Here is an 18,094-nt window from a genome sequence, read left to right as displayed (position 1 = left end):
AATCTCGGTCAAATATCGTCGGGCATTGTTTGTTTGTTTGTTTATTAGTTTAATTTAGTTATTTATTTGTAATACAAAAACAGTTGATTCATTTTCAATTAAGTGTTTAGGTGTAACTACAAACATCGTCACGAAATATAATTGAATGATGTACCTTCTCGACATCTTTACTCTAACATTGTTGTTGTTGTTGGCGTATTAAATCCTAAAACATTGGAAGACATAATCCCCGACCTACGCAACGGTCAGGCTTTTTATGAACATGGCATATTTTTTGTACAACATTAAAATTCGTCGACTTTCAGCACCTCTGCAGCATAACACAATCCAAGTTATTATCTGAGTCGAATCAGTTGAAAGTATCTTAATAGTTCGCAAAGTAAATTTATTGTATCGAGAATATGGGAACAAATTCAACAGAATGTCTAGTCTGTGCATATCTTACAGCCGTTTCCAAATCTGGTCCTTCCTGAATGTTGTAAAACGTCGAATCTTTGAACAAGTTGATTCGTTGTTGTTTTCGAGAAAACAATCGCAGGTTCAGAAACTAGATGGTATGGGCACTTGAATAAGGCACATTGCTTTCTACAATTTCAAGAATTACCACATTATACGGTCTTCTATGACTTACTGTTTGCTAAAAATAGAAGAGACTGATAAGTATGCAGATACCTACTATTATTATTACGAGTTCAAGAATGTCAATCTATCTTTCTGACAGCAAATACGATTTACCGCTAGAAATGTATAATACAGCCGCATTATTTTTGACTTTTGTTAAGATGGCTGTCCGTTAACTGTTGCAACATCTATAGGTATACTATTTTAACACATTAGGTGAGAGACAAGAGTTTCTTGAAGAACAATTAACTGAATTAAATGTTGATTGTCTAGCATGACAAGAAAGTATATTGATTGACAGCTTATCTCACGGGTTTTCTGCATCCAATACTACTTTCACAAGTACTCTACCTTTCAGAGTCATGACACTCGTAAGGTGGAAATCATTACGCATCGTTGTCAAGTTCATGACAAATCGATACTCGGAAAACCTCTACCGAGGAAAAGCCGAAGCCAAATAGGTATGAACTGTACAATTATCTAATTCAATTACAATAATCGTCGAGTCGCCTTCGTGTCGGCGCCAGTCGTGTCAGAACGTCGGCTGGAAATCGAGAGTAATTTCTTATTTTTGATTTTTTTTTGTTCCAAGCAAACAAATGACATAGAAACGTGGAACTTTCTTCGAGATCGAACACGGGACGGTGTCAAGTGCGATTATAGCGAACAGTGCGGCAGGGCGGCGGGCGCCGAGGCGGTGAGAGCGCGGCCCGGTTGCGACCGGTCGGCCCCTCCGCAGCGCGCGCGCACACGCCGCTCCGCGCCGCCGACGTCGCGACGCACCCGTGTGCGATACGCCGAACCGCACCGTCGCTGCGTTAAACATTTTCTTATACACAAAATCGCGGCCTTATCGGTGTGCTAAACATGTATTAAAGAGTGCTATCGGGATTTTATAACCAGTGTGTACGTAATACGATCTAAAAATTGATGCATTGAAAGCTGTGGAGCTTACGATATATAAGGGTGAGTTTACGTTCTGTATTGTGATAAAATATGAGTTGCCGGACGATATAAACAATAGCAAGGTGAGCAGGGTATTATGCGGGTGCCCATGCCAGAAACCGGGCTAAGGTCGAGGCGCCGCGTGCGTGTAATGGGATTAGGGCGGGAGCGAGGCTGCGGCGCGTCCCGGGCGTCCCGAGCCGCCGCCCGCGCGCCGCACCCCGCTCCCGCCTGCTGTTTTCCGCACCACCTGCACGTAAGCGTATCCTATTTTCTTTTCCCGCCCGCCTTACCGCGCAGCGTTTTTCAAAATTAGTCAGCTGTTATTTTGTTATAAAGTATAAATTGATCTATTTTTAATGTAGCTTTATTCCATTTTGTACGGAAAATATTTGTGTAAGCATTATTAAGTGATTATGTAGGTAATTGTGAAAAATACAACAACAACGTTTTCCGTTAGTTTGGTAAGAGACGTTAGTAATAAAGAAGATGAATAACTTACGAGTATAGTCTAAGTCCAAGCTATGTCTTAGAAAGTTTAGGTTTAGGTTAATTTATACCTAAACTTTTTAAGACATAAATGCAAAAGTCAATTGTTTAGTCAAATTAATTACTTTTCATTAATACAAAAGTAATATAATAATATTAATAAAGGTATGTAGTCATTACTTAGTATTACAAAATGGAAACAAAACAAAGAGACCCTACTTTTATTTGGTAATTTTAATTAAGTGAACATGAAAATTGGTCTAAATGAAGGTAGGTATAAAAATGTGTTATGGTTTCGGCTCCCTTGAGGGATGAGGCTGGTTCACGCACGTTTTATTATAAAATCCATATTAATATAATATCCATACACAAAACATAGCTTAGGAAACTCACAAATAACGTGGCTTTCTAGCAGTAAAAGAATTTTCAAAATCTGTTCAGTAGATCCAAGGATTACCCCTACAGGTCAACTACCACATACCTTATATCTGTAAAATATTAGTGTAAATGTATTTATCTATGCCCCTTGGTTTCATTACGTATTTTCGTGTATCGTGTATTCAGACGAATGTTGTATAGCCTCCTCCTAGTATTCGTTGCTCATTTAATGGGCTATCTAACACTGTAAGACTATTTTAATATTAAACCAGTAGTAGTATAAATTGCTCTATTATTAATGTAGCTTTATTCCATCGTCGTCGTCGTCGTTATCAACCCATATACGGCTCACTGCTGAGCTCGAGTCTCCTCTCAGAATGAGAGGGGCTAGGCCAATAGTCCACCACGCTGGCCCAACGCGGATTGGCAGACTTCACACACGCAGAGAATTAAGAAATTCTCTGGTATGCAGGTTTCCTCACGATGTTTTCCTTCACCGATTGAGACACGTAATATTTAATTTCTTAAAATGCACACAACTGAAAAGTTGGAGGTGCATGCCCCGGACCGGAATCGAACCCACACCCTCCGGAATCGGAGGCAGAGGTCATATCCACTGGGCTATCACGGCTCTTTATTCCATAGAACTTCTTTATTGTTAATCAATGTATATTTTGTACGGAAAATATTTGTGTAAGCTTTATTAAGTGAAATATGTAGGTAATTGTGAATAATACAAGAACGTTTTCCGTTAGTTTGCTAAGATACGTTAGTAATTAGGAAGATGGATAACTTACGATGGAGTCTAAGTCCAATTCTATACTTAAAAGAAGTCGGTTAATTAAACCAGTAGTTCTTGAGATTAGCTCGTTCAACCAAATTAATAAGCCCTTCAGCTTTATATTATTAAGGATGGATAATAAATATGAATATATTTTCATGGCGTACACTTTCAAACATACGACAGAAATTACAGCTCGTGCGAATTAACTGGAAACCTGGCTCGAATGATGTTTTAAGTACTGTGTTTGTATGGTTGTGTTATGTAGCCAGGTGTCAAGTTAATGCGCACGAGTTATATGATTACCCTAGGTCATGATCACTGTTTCATCTACATTAGTTTTTATACACTTAGTTTACTTTTATATATGAAAAATAAATAATTAATATACTTAAACAACAACACAACAACAACACACACCAATACTTAGCTCCAAATTAAGCGTATAGGCCTGTGATATAGGTACAAAGATAGCTGATTTTATCATATAATATAGAACATAGATATTCTTATTTAATGTATAAATATACCCAGATTCTGGAAAACACCCATGCTCGTCACACAAATAATTTCTAGTTGTGGGAATCGAACCCACGACCGTGGGTCCAGAAAGCAGGGTCACTACTCACTGCGCCACGCGGCCGTCCGCTTTTCAAATTGTATTAACGTTTTCTTAATTATGTTTTAATTGAGATCGTACTTATTATTTACGTTTGTAACGGACCACTGACCACTATATTTTATGAACGTAAAAAAATTCACACGATATTTTCTAAATTGGTAAAATAAATTATTTTTAAAACAGTTAGCTGAGCTAAAAGCAAATAACTCTATTTTTGCTATTAAATTCATTTCGAATCGTAAATTATGTCTGCCGTCCCATTCATGATATTATATAGCAAAACCTGATATTTTAGTGGTCTCTATGTCTGACATAACGTGATAGCATGCAATAATTTTCGGCCATTTGGCTTTTTATTACATTTTGAAATCGATCTCATTGGTCAGCCACGGAAGGATGTTCACCTCGTGGAGCTTTGCAGAGCGGGTAGGGTAACCATATTTGTGTTATTATCAAAGTATGTGCATCCGAAAAATTATACGTCATTAGTAGGCGATATGTGCCTTGATTATTATAAATATAAATCAATTTTATTAGAGTTTTAGGAGCTAGGATAGAAAAAGAAGTCCTAAGGCCTATTTTTATACACTGCATTTTAGGTATTGAATGCTTAATTATTTATCCAGAATCGAGTCTGATTTAAACAATAAAAAAATTGTATGAATAAACAGTGTATATTAGCAATTTTTATTATATTATGAGTTTCATCTATTATTGATGAAATTGTATGAAGTAATTTAGTGTGGCAGTTATTTGAGATGGGTTACTTGAACTTTTCTTTATCGTAAATTGAAGCTTTATTGTCATTATTATTAATATAATATAATTACCGGTATTAGTTTGTAGTAATAATTATTTATTGAGCCCAGAACAAATACATATTACCAATTAAATTAAAATTAATTTAAACTAAGTATTAACATTATATAAAATTAAATTTTTTAATAATTATAAAAATTACTTATTTAAAAAGCAATTTCCAACTTCCTGTCTATCTATGTGTCCGTTTGTCTATCTATTTGCGCTAATCTCTAGAATTTCTAAATGGATTTTCATAATGTTCTCACAGATAGATTAAGCGAAGTCTAGAGGAACTCATAAAACACTAAGGCTTTATAATCCAAGAAAAAGAGTTACCTAGAAAAACATTATCCTACGCGCATAGCCGCACGTTTTCACTTGTAGTAATTTTTTTATAGTTAAAAATTTCTTTGCAAGTCCTGTAAAATTCTGCCACCTGGTCATCCTATGCGACCGAAGCAAATGATATCTGATGTCATGCCTCAGACGCCCACTTTATTCATAACTTGGCTATTTGTATAAAACCAATTCCAGTCGCCACATCAAATAATGTCGAATATTAAAAAGCTTCTTAAATATTTTAATCTTTGCCATCTTTCAAGTTGCTGCATTCAGTCAGCTTTCTGTTAATACCTACCTACGACATTTTTAATATTTGCTTTCGACGAAATTCCAACAAATTTCGTTTTCAACAAAATTATTCTTTAATGACACATCAAAACGTCTGATCTTTAAGATGATGAATGGGCTAAATCGGATAAGGAAGTAGAAGAAATGAAATTCTCGTTGAAATTTTGATTACAGTTTTTTTACGCAATTCAGGTTCGAACCGTTTAAAAGATGAAAGTAGGTACCCAATTCATTGAATAAAGAGATGAAAAAAACAGCAACGAGGTCGAACAAATATTACGTTCGTGTAAACGTGACTCTATTATAGAACGATTCAAGTTTATGGTTGTGGGAAACAGCAATGATGATCTCTTCACATTCATTCGTTTTCCATTACACCTACCATAACTTTTCATGTAGAGAATGGAATGAATGAATGGAATATGCGTTTAGATATTTACTGATTTGATTAGCTTACAAAAATCTTTGGTTAATTGCCATAAAAGTAAACGATAAAACTAGTGTTAAGTGTTAAAACTTATGGAATGTGTTTTGAATTAGTTTGCTGTTTGACAATTTGAATGATTAAAAGTAAAGGCACAGTATACATATATCTTTACCTTGGTAAAGGTACTTCTTTGTATTTGCCATTCTCTTATTATTAAAAAAATTCAAGAACACCTAAATAATTATTTTTAAGTTAAATTAAAAAGAGTTCCTACCTATCTACTCTATACGATATTTTTTTTTTGTTTTTAAACTTATGTAGTAATTATCTACAAAAGTTATTATTAGCTTTGGCAGACAATTATGATATTTAATCCAGATTTTCTGATCAAGGGTGATTTTATCTCACTCTAGAAGTACTTTGAACTATCTCGCAAAGCGACGGGAAAGAGGGTGTTTTATGCATTTGACGGACTTTAATTAATTTTTAATATCAGATTGATCTAAGTCTTTATTTTCCTGTGACTTTATCTAAGAGACATCTCTTAGATGAAGCCTTGGAAATTTTTCTTACATTTAGGTGAAATCAGATCTAGTTTTACGAGTAAATACCACCAGTTATTCGTTGGAATATTCCATGCTAAATGGTGCTAAATAATTACAGAAATACGTGTTCTAGATGTTATAATGGTAGATTGATTAATTAGAATTTACGTGATGAAGTAATAAACGTTTCCGGTCGTATTCGTACTCAAATCGCAACGGTTAAAAATTTAATTGAAAGAACACGAATGTGTGTCAATATCACTTCTCATTAGGCAACTTTAAAATGTTAACAGAACCAAGATACGTATTAATTTGGTGTTTAATAAAGCAGCCTGCATGCGACTTTTTTGTATGTCAACACACGTACACGAAAACAAGTAGGTACAAAAAACATATATATACACGAGCTATCATAAAACAAATTTTACTCACCTGGGCAATCCCATGTGAGTAAAATTTGTTTTGTGATAGCTTGTGTTCGCGTACGTCTCCAGATAATAATATGAAACGCCAAATGTTAAACTAGTAGAGATCAATTTAATTATACCATTAAATCAAGGCCCTATTGAAATTTCAGCCAAGTTGGCTAACAAAGCAGGATCAAATCGCTTGAATCTGATTTAAATAAAGTATTAAAAGCTTAATATTAAGTTATTTATGCGAATGACTGTGCTTCATAATTACTTGTAATGTATCATTTCCAATTATTTAGACTTATTATTTTAGTGTGGGATATTAATAAGTAGATACCTACAAATACGCACTTAAAATTTAGTATGTAAAATCGGCGATATTTAGTTATTTCTGAAATCATCCCATAAAATTGAAGTCATTGTAGTTATTCTATCTCAGAAAGTCTGTCTGGTTTTAGATGTAGAAGAAAGAAGGCTTGTGTGTGTAAACTAAAGAAATATAGGAAGGTAGCATAGTATAGAAACGCATTGTTAAAATGTTAAGAGTCATAATAAAGGAGGTGTCTGGAATAGGAACCCGTTCACCAATAAACCGTTGCTTAGCAACCACTTAAAGACATAATATGATAATTTATAAACATGTTTCTGCTTTGCTAATGCATCGCTTAAGCGCAGCCATAGTGTTTTATGTTCTGTGTGCACTACACTTTCACACACAAACACCTTACAGCGTACTATTACAATTAAAGCTAAGATGTCTTTCAAAAATAGAAGATATAGTATATATTGCGTACGTCTATATTTTAATTTAATATAACTTTTTTAATATCAAGAAATATATGAGGATTATCGTTATGTACCCCTAAAAAGTATGCTTTTTTGCGTTGAATAGGCTCCGAAACTACTTAACCGATTAGAAAGTTCTTTCCCAAGGAGGAGACAAAGAAGCACAAAATACAACATCGGATACACTTGTTGAAACGTCCAAACCCAGTAGCTTGTGGGCTGTTGACTGCTGATAGAGTCAAAAGGTTAAAACGGGCCGACGTGCACTTTATGTTGGGAAGGTATCCCCAGGTGCTATAGGCTATATTTTATCCCCGTTTTCCTACGGGAACGGGAACTACGCGCGTGAAACCGCGTGGCGTCTGCTGTTATAGTTTACCTATTTTTTAAGGCTATACCTAGTAAGCGTACGAAGTATAATATGCTTGTGTTGTGGGCATATAGATAGATAAGTATATTCTTAAAAAATCTTGCGCTGAAGGACGTAATTTCTTAAAGTTTAAAGTATTAGGTTATAAGAAAAAGATTTTATTGTTCGCGAGTCTGACAAGACAAGTCACCCGGCTGCTATGTAAATGTCGCGTGCCGATGGAGTCATGGGTTCGTTCGAAAGCCAACTCTAATAAATTGCAAAATGCTTAGAAAACAGGATATTTTACATAATAACGGATGTGGCAATGTGTTCTCGCCATTTCTTAAAATACACTCGGCTTGTGGGTTTTTGTAAATAAATATCGATAACTTGAAAGGAGTAAGAAGTCAGGTTGTGAGAAGTGACTTACGAGGGTTGACCTTACATTTGTCATCGATAAAATGACATTATTTTGTCATTATTAAATTTACACCCAACATACAACATGTAACTCCTATGATTAACTGTCTTGTATTTATATCGGTAAATCTTCTTATAATCTATATATATAAAAATGAATCAATATATCCCTTGGTCACGCGTGAACAGCTAGACCGATTTTACTATTTTTTTTATGTGTTTGTTATTGTCAGGAGAAGGTTCTTATGACAGAAAACTTTAAAAAAATTAAGGGGTAGGGGTAGGGTAGGGCTAGGGTAGGGGTAGTTCGCGGCGTTCGTTGCCAAACTCCTCTCAAACGGCTGGACCGATTTTTATGAAAATTCATGTACATTATCGCAGGTCTGGTCAGGCCAACATCTATTTTTCATAGATAGTAAATAATTTACAAGACAAAACAGCGTTTGCTGGGTCACCTAGTATCATTACAAAATTAAATGTACTATGTAATGTAATCATTTTTTTATCACGTTTTCTGTGTTCTGATGTTATTTCAGATTAAGTTAGATTACGAGTAAATTCGAGAGGAACAGAAAAAAACGACAAAAATCGATATTTTGTTGTTTTATATGGAAACTATGTGGCTTAACTCCACCGGCTAGTAGCTTCTTATAATGATCGTTAAATTGTCATATTTTGTTTAATTATTTAGAAATGAATTTATTATTTTATTAATTTATTCATGATTTACGAACATTAAACTAATATTCAACCTCCACCTGGCTAATAAAGTTCGCACCGATTCGTGCGAAATTTTGCTTGTAACACATAATGTTATTAATGAACAGGTTTGTATTTGTTGGTAGTTTTAACACTGCTGTTCATAAGTCATAATGAAGAAACACATAAAAAAATCAAAACAATTCAAGCTATTTTGTATTGTAATAGGAAAACAAAAATAATGTACAGGCAATAGGCACCCTCAGAATACATTTCTGTATTCTGTAGGCACCAAGTTCTTATTCAAAATTCAATAGAAATTAGGTAATTGATAGTTATATACCCGTATATAAAAGAAGTCCTGTATTATATAACCATGCCTTGTAAACCCAGCCTTATACTCTTACATAAGTAAATAAATAAATAAATAAATATACTTAAACAATACACCTCACTATCTAGCCCCAAAGTAAGCATACAGAGTAGCTTGTGTTATGGGTGCTAAGATAGTTGATATTATAATATTCATATACATTTATATATATTTTATATTTATATACTACATATAAATACTTATATAATCTATAAATACACACAGACACTAGAAAAACCCATATTTCATCACACAAATATTTTCCAGTTGTGGGAATCGAACCCACGGCCGTGGATGCAGAAAGCAGGGTGCGCCACGCGGCCGTCGGCGGCCACATAGACATTGAAGTTGCTTCCGAGAAAATATGCTCGTTTATTATCTCCTAACAACTGTTATCCTGGTACTTTGATAGTCCACGCGTAACGATTTTTCGAAGTAAAATACAACATTGTAGTAAAATAAATAAATCAATATCCTAATACAACTCTCTCTCTATTACACTGCTACTTTTACGCTTTTTCGTTGTGTAGTTACGTGACTATTTCCAAATAGTCTAAGCCACTTAGAAGAACTATTTGTCAAAAAAAACATATTATGGTTAAATAACCTTAAATGCGTTAGTAGCATCTACTGCTAGCAAAATTAATTGCATGCACGCTTTGTCTTGGGGCTGGTTTTGCTGCTTTATTGCTTACACAAGCATTATCAAGGATGGTCTAATTAGTCGTGCTACAGCGATCGCCCACTATTTGCTTGTACTACGAAAATTATGCCAAGATACTATGGACTGAGAGCCCGTGCTAGTCAGACATTTTATGAACGTCAAAAGTCAACCTATGCTCTGACTACGTCAATACACCTATAGTCAATTTATTATTTCGGTGAAATTCTGATGTTTCTATTTCCGTTTCCATTTGTCTGTCACTTTTGATATTTCTATATAAAAACACCGGAGATGGATAAAAACGCCAGAATTTCACAGAATTAATAAATGGACTATAAGTACGGTAGGCTATTATAGAGTTTGGATCGTGGGATTTGAAAGTTAGCATTTTGTAAGGATCCTTAATTGTCCACGAAGACAAGGGTCTCGTGACTTGATACACGATTCCTCATGATATTTTCGCAGAAAATACAATACTTTTTTCGAAAATTCAGGATCTGGACAGTTGTAACTTGCTACCTTCAAAAGCCACCACGGTCCATAATTGGCAACCGTATTTATTTGCCAATCCGCATTGGGCCAGTGTGATGGACTATTGGTCTAACTCCTCTCATTATGCGAGATTATGAGAGAAGACAGTGGGCCGAATATGGGTTGATAATGATGATGATTATTTACCATAGTACTATAGCGTAGGCTGAAAAATTCTTAACTTTCATAAAAAGAGGTAAGTCTGGTCATGCAGTCTCTCGTTCTACTAACTCACTGTATTTCATGCACGAAATGATGCATCGCGTGTAAAGTACGTGTGGCCACTGTTTTTGTGTAGGTAACTAGTTTAATTGGCAGCTATTATATGGAGTTGGATACTTATTTTATAATTTTTAATAACAAATCGTAGACAGATAGTTTCATTACTATGTAAAGATTTGTTATATTAATGAGTTACAGTTAAAACTTGCAACCTTGACCTAGAAAATCAAAATAAAATGTTTTCATTGGATATACAAAATACGTTTTTACATTTTTTGGCTACTTACGCAAATAAACGTATTTATACTTACGTATTTTATTAAGAGCATCCTTATTTTATCCACAATAACAACCCATGTGAAAATTATAGATTCCACCGGCGCATTATATTAACGGAGACAGGACAACGTGCAGAAAATATTAATAAATACCTCATACCTCGATCCTTATTTTCCATGACTATATATAAAAATAAATAAAATTGAACTGTCTGTTTGTAATTTTAAATTAGCAGCTTACATAAAGCATTTCGGTATTTATTTCAGAAGACCAATTTATAGATTTTTTGTCTTTCTGTTAGTTAATAATAACTCTGAAATAAGGTGTAATGCACGCCATTGACGATTAATTATCTCACTTTTCTGCAGCATCCACGTCTATAACTGATCGTGTATTGGTCGCTGCGTGCATGACAGCTCGACTTATGAAACGTTTTCGCTGCCGTTTGCCCTGCAGAAACGTGAGAATAATTGACCGTCAATGGCTTACTTATCTTAGGCTACGAAGTCTATAGAATTACTTATATCTTGTACATATGTTTTCTGTGCTAATATTACAAATCTATACTGATATTTTAAATGCCAAAGTATGTCTGTGTGTCTGTCTGTTGCCTTTTCACGGATAAACCGCTGAACCGATTTAAACCAAATTTGGTATATAGATAAAGTGTACCTTGGAGAAGAACATAGGCTATTTTTCTCGCGAACAGATTTTACGCGAACGAAGTTACGGGCTTCCGTTTGTATTTAACGAAGCTGTTGATATTGACAGTTCATAACTCAATTTTGTGTAAAATGCAGAGCGTTTGTTTTTTTAAAAGTGTGTGTTGTGCTGGTATTCTGCATGCACTTGTATGTAAAAATCATGTTAATTCTTAAGGCCTTGGAGTATTTTCGTCGATATGGAGAGTAGCAACAATGATCCATTTGCGGTGTGTATAATTTACTCGTAACTATCAAATTTTAAGCAGCGTTGCGTTTCACCCACTTGCGCGCCCTACTGTGTAATTACTGCTGTGCTTCTTACCAAAATAAGTGTTTACGTTTGCTTTTATTCATACATACTCGTAGGTGTGCTGTTGAATCATGAATATTTAACAATACTCTAGATTTATATCAATGAACTCTAAATTAGTGTTTGTTTTTATAATAAATTAAAAAAAAACTATATTTTGACTTGGTTAAGTTAGGTTAGTATACTAGTGTTGCTGTAGTCTTGTCTAAGGGGTAGGTACGGCTAAATACTCTGTTTGAGAGACAAAATACATAAATAATATAGATTACATGCACCGTAAAGTATGGCTCTGTTATAAAGCTGGATTTCCACTCAACATCATCATTTCCTTTCCCATATCACACATAAGTGGGGTCGGCAAAATATGTCAATCTCCCCCATTCATCTCTATTACTCATCAACTCATCATTCACTCCTTTTACTCGTACACACATGGCCTCTTTCACACACTCCAACCATCTCTCCTTTGGCCTTCCTCTTTGTTTATTGCCACGAAACATCATACGCATCATATACAGCTAATACATATGCTAGCAGACATCTGCGACTTCGTCCACGTGGAATTCAGTTTTTCACAGATCACTCGGGAACCATAGATTTTTTCCGGGATGAAAATGTGTTAATCCAGGGTATCTATCTTCGTTTAAAATTTCAGCCGAATCGGTTCAGTGTGGCGTTAAAGTACAAACATCCATACAAACTTTCGCGTTTATATTATTAGTAATGTTAATCCAAGGTATCAACTATCTTTGTTTAAAATATCAGCCAAATCGGTTCAGTAGTTGTGGCGTTAAAGAGTAACAAACATCCATACAAACTTACGCGTTTGTAATATTAGTAGGATTTTGTCAATTAGAACAAAAAAAAATGATGTTTTATACTACAAACATTAATTCAAGCTTGAATTTAACTTTGATAGGTAACAACGAGTAGAATTCGCGAATCCGATAAAAATATAATTGAACAACATCAGGTACATATTTTCTTTTGAATTATTTTCAGTAGGTTAGGTTGTGTAGATTCAATTATGTGATATGGTAGAACAATACTACCGCCTATATATTCCGCTGTTTCTTTTCTTTGTTTACTCGATAAGAATGGACGTGTAAAAACATTGAGCAAATTCGCTCTCCTTTTCGTATGAAAACAGCCACAGGGAACGGGCCGAGGTCATTTATGGTCTGTAATGGTTTGTCGGGCAACGACTTCTTTCGAAATCATTTACAAGAATTATTATCACAGCCTATACAGTACATAGTGGCTTCACTTCATCTTCTCTGATACTAGAAGTATATCTGATACTATCTGATACAAAATGAAGTGAAGCCATCTGTGTGCTTTCAAGATTAAAATTTTATGTACTACATATGGTGTCATTTTATTGTATACGTACTAGCTGACGCCGCGCGGTTTCATTCACGTAGTTTCCGTTCTCGTAGGAATACTGGGATAATTTATATAGCGATAAATGGGCTATCTAACACTGAAAGAATTTTACAAATCGGACCAGTAGTTCCTGAGATTAGCGCGTTCAATGAAACAAACAAACAAACTCTTCAGCTTTATGATATTAGTATAGATTATTAATAGTAGATATTGTAGTTGCAGTTGGTCTCAATGGTCTAAAACTTTGCCAATTTTACCCTTGAATTGCTATCGGTAAACTTTCATAGAAGTGTTTTTTATCAACGAATAAATCGCTTAAATAGAGATCATGAAACCAATTATTTTTTCAACTAAACAACAAAAAATCTCATCACTCTCATCACATAAACATAAGCATCGCTACATTTTAAATATACTTATTGATGAAGTACATATACCTTGTATCGCTGATAGTTGAACAATTATTGTATCTAATAAGCGGATAAGAAACTGTTTGAGAGTTATGACGTCGACCAGTGTATATGAATGTAGAGAAACGTGAGAATGAGAGGCCCTTAAACGGATCTCCGCTGTAACGGGTCGCAGCCCTGGGCGGTATGCTAATACCTCGCAGCGCTGGCTCCGGCGCTGTCGGTGCCACTAACCCACATCTCGGCCTTCCGATGATGTGTCTGCTCGAGTCCGATGCGTTCTCGAACACGCTCGTTATACTTTCATACTGATCGATGAAAGTACATGCGATTGAGTACGAAATAAGCACACGTTAAAGTTGTAAAAATTCTACCTACATTCTGTATCTACATTCTAAACCGTGGTGTTAGGAAAACTTGTTAGGTCTATTAATTAATACTAGTACTTGTGAAATTATTTATGTATGTACGCATGTATACGCAAGATTTTAGTTAACATTTTTGTGCTGTGTTCAGCAATAGTATGTGTGGTTTAGAAATATTATTCCACGTTTTTGTTACTTTCCTTAGAATACTTTGTTAAAAACCTCTCAAAAATACCTAGTAACGATAAAGAACTTAAAGAGTCACAATTCATGAACATTCATTATTAGAATACCTGTACTTTGAAATACTTTCTAATAGATATTGTATAATTTGAATTTTGTTACTATTGCTATTTAAATTGTAAAAGTAAAATTTATTTGATATGTTCCCATTTTATCTTCTTCTTGGAGTGTAGACTCAAACGCAACGGTGAAAGAGAGAGGCCTTGCGCAGTTCCCGCGTGCCTTCCGCCGTGCGCGCAACTCCAACCATTACTTGTTGTTGTTACGCAATCTCATGAACGCTTTTTGTCGACAGATTCAGCCCCAAAAGTGGTTATTCAAACTGCTCGGGCGTGCGTCACACGCGGTATGGAGACAGGGGCGGCGGTCGAGGAGTTCATCACAATAGTTCCGGTAGGCGACAAGCCGGTAGTGCAGGACTCTGCGTTCGTTACGGTGCTTACAGTGGGTGCTGCGGCTGGCGCCGCTAAAGTGGTTGTATGTAGACCACGCGGAGCACGTCTTGGATTAGGACTTAAGTTTGAAGGTGGTTCTGCTGCCGCTGAGAGAGTGAGAAGACTTTTAGTACAATCATGTGCAGAAGAAAGCCCAGCCGCTAACGCTACTACACCCTGGGGTAAACTGATACCCGGGGACGAAATTCTTGCTATTGACGGAGTCACTGTTTCTGAATTAACAAGGATTGAATGTGTTCGTCGTTTAAAAGATTCAGATGAGACCTTAGAACTTCTTGTACGACATTTTGAAGTTGAGAAAGAGTCTAAACAAAACATGGAACATAAAGAAGATATTTCCGATAGTAAACTTAATTCTGAAATAACTAGACCGTTGACATTACCACCTCCTGTTCCACCAAGGAAATTAGGAAAGAAGAACTCCTTCAAAGATAAATCTATTCTCCAAACTCTTGGTGAACAGAACACTCTGGGTAACATTGAATCGAAAGAAAATGAAAACGGTAAGGACACTCAAAGTTCTGTCACAACATCTCATTCAGTTATCCCTATGATGACTAAGCTTTCACGAAAATCATCGTTTGACAGCCATTTACATAGACAGAACAAAGAAAGTATTGCTTACCTCAGAAAAGGATCACCCGAAGAAGTAAGACGATTAGTACGGAGATTGTCAGATGGTAAAGCTATACCTCCAGAGGCAGAAGTTTACATAGATTTGCTCTCTAATGAGTGGGAACGGTGTCTTATTTTAGCTGACGCAGAGTCTGATGATACTGGAAGTTCCATTTCAACAGTTGTTGATAGGTTGGGATCAATGGCTAGTTCTGTTGAAAATAGTATTCCATCAACTCCTATAATGCAACCAAAATCAATAGATATTCAAAAAGTATTAAACAGTATTGAAAATATTGATTCCGATATACTGAAAGATATGACCAGTGCAAAACTATTGGAAATTGAAAATGAATCTAGAAAAAGTGAGAAAAAGCCCCCTGAGAACGGATTGAAACATCGTGAAATAACTATTCAGAATGCATTAATAGTTGAAAACACAGCAACAAAAAAGGTAGAACAGAATGACAAAAATAATAATCTTACTGAAATTTCTAAACGATACGTTGAGAAAAATGATTCTTCGAACACTAGTGATAAGCAATTGAAGCAATTAAATGTTTCGGATAAGCCTAAACCAATGCCGAGGAATACGAAAGTTGAACGTTCGGCTAGTGAAAAGAAACGTCGTCCTATTCCAATTCCAGAACTACTTTCACCACCAGCGTCCGAACCTCTTTTAACAGCAACAAAGAAAACATGTATTGAATCTTGGTTACAGAGATCAGAATTAGAAATGAGTAACAAAACTGAAGATAAAGTAGAAGATAATTCTGTACCGGAAATTTTACCGCGCCTAATTGATTTTGTGCCTAAGACTCAATACAAAGACATTGGTAGCGAATCACCAACCTGCACTCGTCCAACTACAGCACCACCGCCGCCCCCTGTCGAAACTCGAGAAGATGGCTCTGGCGCATCACTCGATACGATAGGAGAGTTGGATGAATCTAGTGACGTCACCGACAATGCGTAAGTACTCCTTTTTAACATAAGAGCTTATTAACTTTTGCAAACAACTAGCTGATAATTGTTTACGCACTATGTAGAAAAAATAAAAAAGACCAAAGATTCTTTTAAATTAGATCCAATCATCCAAAAACATAAAAAAAAACAATTAAGGAATCTCTGAAACTTATTTAATGAAGGTTAGTGATTAAAACATAGAAAACGTCAAAGCCGACGCTGTTACAGTAGCAACTAGCAACTGGTTGAATTTAATCTAACCTATTTGAAAAATAACTATTGTGTTGCCATCTTACAACAACTCATAAGGTAGGCTAACCCGTTTTTATATCATATATTGGCTTTGTACTTCCTATAATGTAGTTTGATGGAAATTGTTAGGTAGGTACTTCCTCAAGAATGTCCGGCATGCAAGGTCTTTTACTGAGCTGCTGAGATTGACCGGTTTGGCTATAATAAAGCGACAGTATATCTATTAAAGGTTAAAGTTAATGCTCAACAGATGTAATAGAGGTTAAACTTAATTTTGTGACTAGCTGACGTCTGCGAAATCGTTCACGAGTTATTAGTTTTTTTATATTAGATTTATTTTATTTAATGAGGCTAGGCTTCGTTTTATCAAATAAATTGTAATTTTGGTTTGATTAAGCTAAAACAGGTTGTTAGTTTAATCAACCTGTGAAAACCGCTAAGTAAATGGCGTGAAAAAAATTTCCGTTTTTATGAAGGACATTCCAATACGCTTTTTGGGTTTTAACTATTAAATCATATTTAACATCCGCACAAAAGTTTTATTATAAAACATGGTCCTATTATTAGCAATAAACATTAATATGATAAAATATACCTAAGCATATCAAGATCAGCAAATATTTGTAGTGATTCTTTAGTTATCTTGTGATTCATATATTAGCGTTATCAGTTTAGCATATAGCGTTGTTTACATAGCATTAAGTCTAGATAATGCCGGCAAGACTTGAGTGCGTTACCCTTTGCTGGCTGTCTAGCATGCAACAAAGGAAGCGTATATAGTGAAAATGACCTGCATACTACCAGCTTATCGCATTATATTATCATGTGCATGCAAATTGCTAAATAATCTACCAAACATTAAATTATTTAAACAAGCAAATAAAAGTTGTTTGATAAGTTATGTCAAGCTCACAAGTCTTGTTAGTATAAAGGTGTATTTATTACCTAAAAAATAACTACTTTAGACTGTACAAGTTGCATTAGAGGTATATAAAAAGACTGGTAATTAACTGCTTAAATCAATTTGTAAAATGGTGATAAACAAAAAATAAACCCTGGCTGAGTTTCTTGTAGGCTTTTCTCGGAACAAGGCGCTTTTGGAATCCTCGTACCTTTAATTTTAAGTTTTCGAGCAAGTATTATCACCATTATCTAATAATATTGTTACCTGATGTTTCGAAAATGCTTGTAAACTAAGCCTAATTGAAATAAATGAACTTTGACTTTGAGATTGATGGAACTTTGTGTTTACTAATGTGATTGCGTAAATGATAGATATTAACAATATTAAACTAGAAATTACGATAGGCGTTTATGAACTCTTCTCGAACAAAACCGTGGCAGGTCACTCGTTTGTTGTAAAACTACTTACTTGGTCTTTGTGAGAAAGTTTATTTTCACATTGTATAT

At 35.1% G+C, this 18,094-nt stretch overlaps 1 protein-coding gene across 2 annotated transcripts in view; it reads left to right on the top strand.

The window, feature by feature from the left end:
• Positions 1-1,340: 1,340 nt before the first annotated feature.
• The window catches only part of LOC112046907 (uncharacterized), a 67,021-nt gene continuing 50,267 nt past the window's right edge, over positions 1,341-18,094 (top strand). Inside the window, exons 1-2 of one of the 2 annotated variants that reach the window (XM_052884197.1) lie at positions 1,341-1,587; positions 14,692-16,438. In XM_052884197.1, the coding sequence (XP_052740157.1) occupies positions 14,745-16,438 (1,694 nt within the window). In that variant the 5' untranslated portion in view covers positions 1,341-1,587; positions 14,692-14,744. The remainder of the gene's footprint in view (positions 1,588-14,691; positions 16,439-18,094) is intronic. The other variant, XM_024083752.2, reaches the window with a different exon arrangement.

The sequence above is a fragment of the Bicyclus anynana genome, chromosome 1 (assembly GCF_947172395.1).
Source record: "Bicyclus anynana chromosome 1, ilBicAnyn1.1, whole genome shotgun sequence".
NCBI lineage: Eukaryota > Metazoa > Arthropoda > Insecta > Lepidoptera > Nymphalidae > Bicyclus > Bicyclus anynana.
Note: the sequence above shows the minus strand (reverse complement) of the source record. Positions and strands in the feature narration are given on the sequence as shown.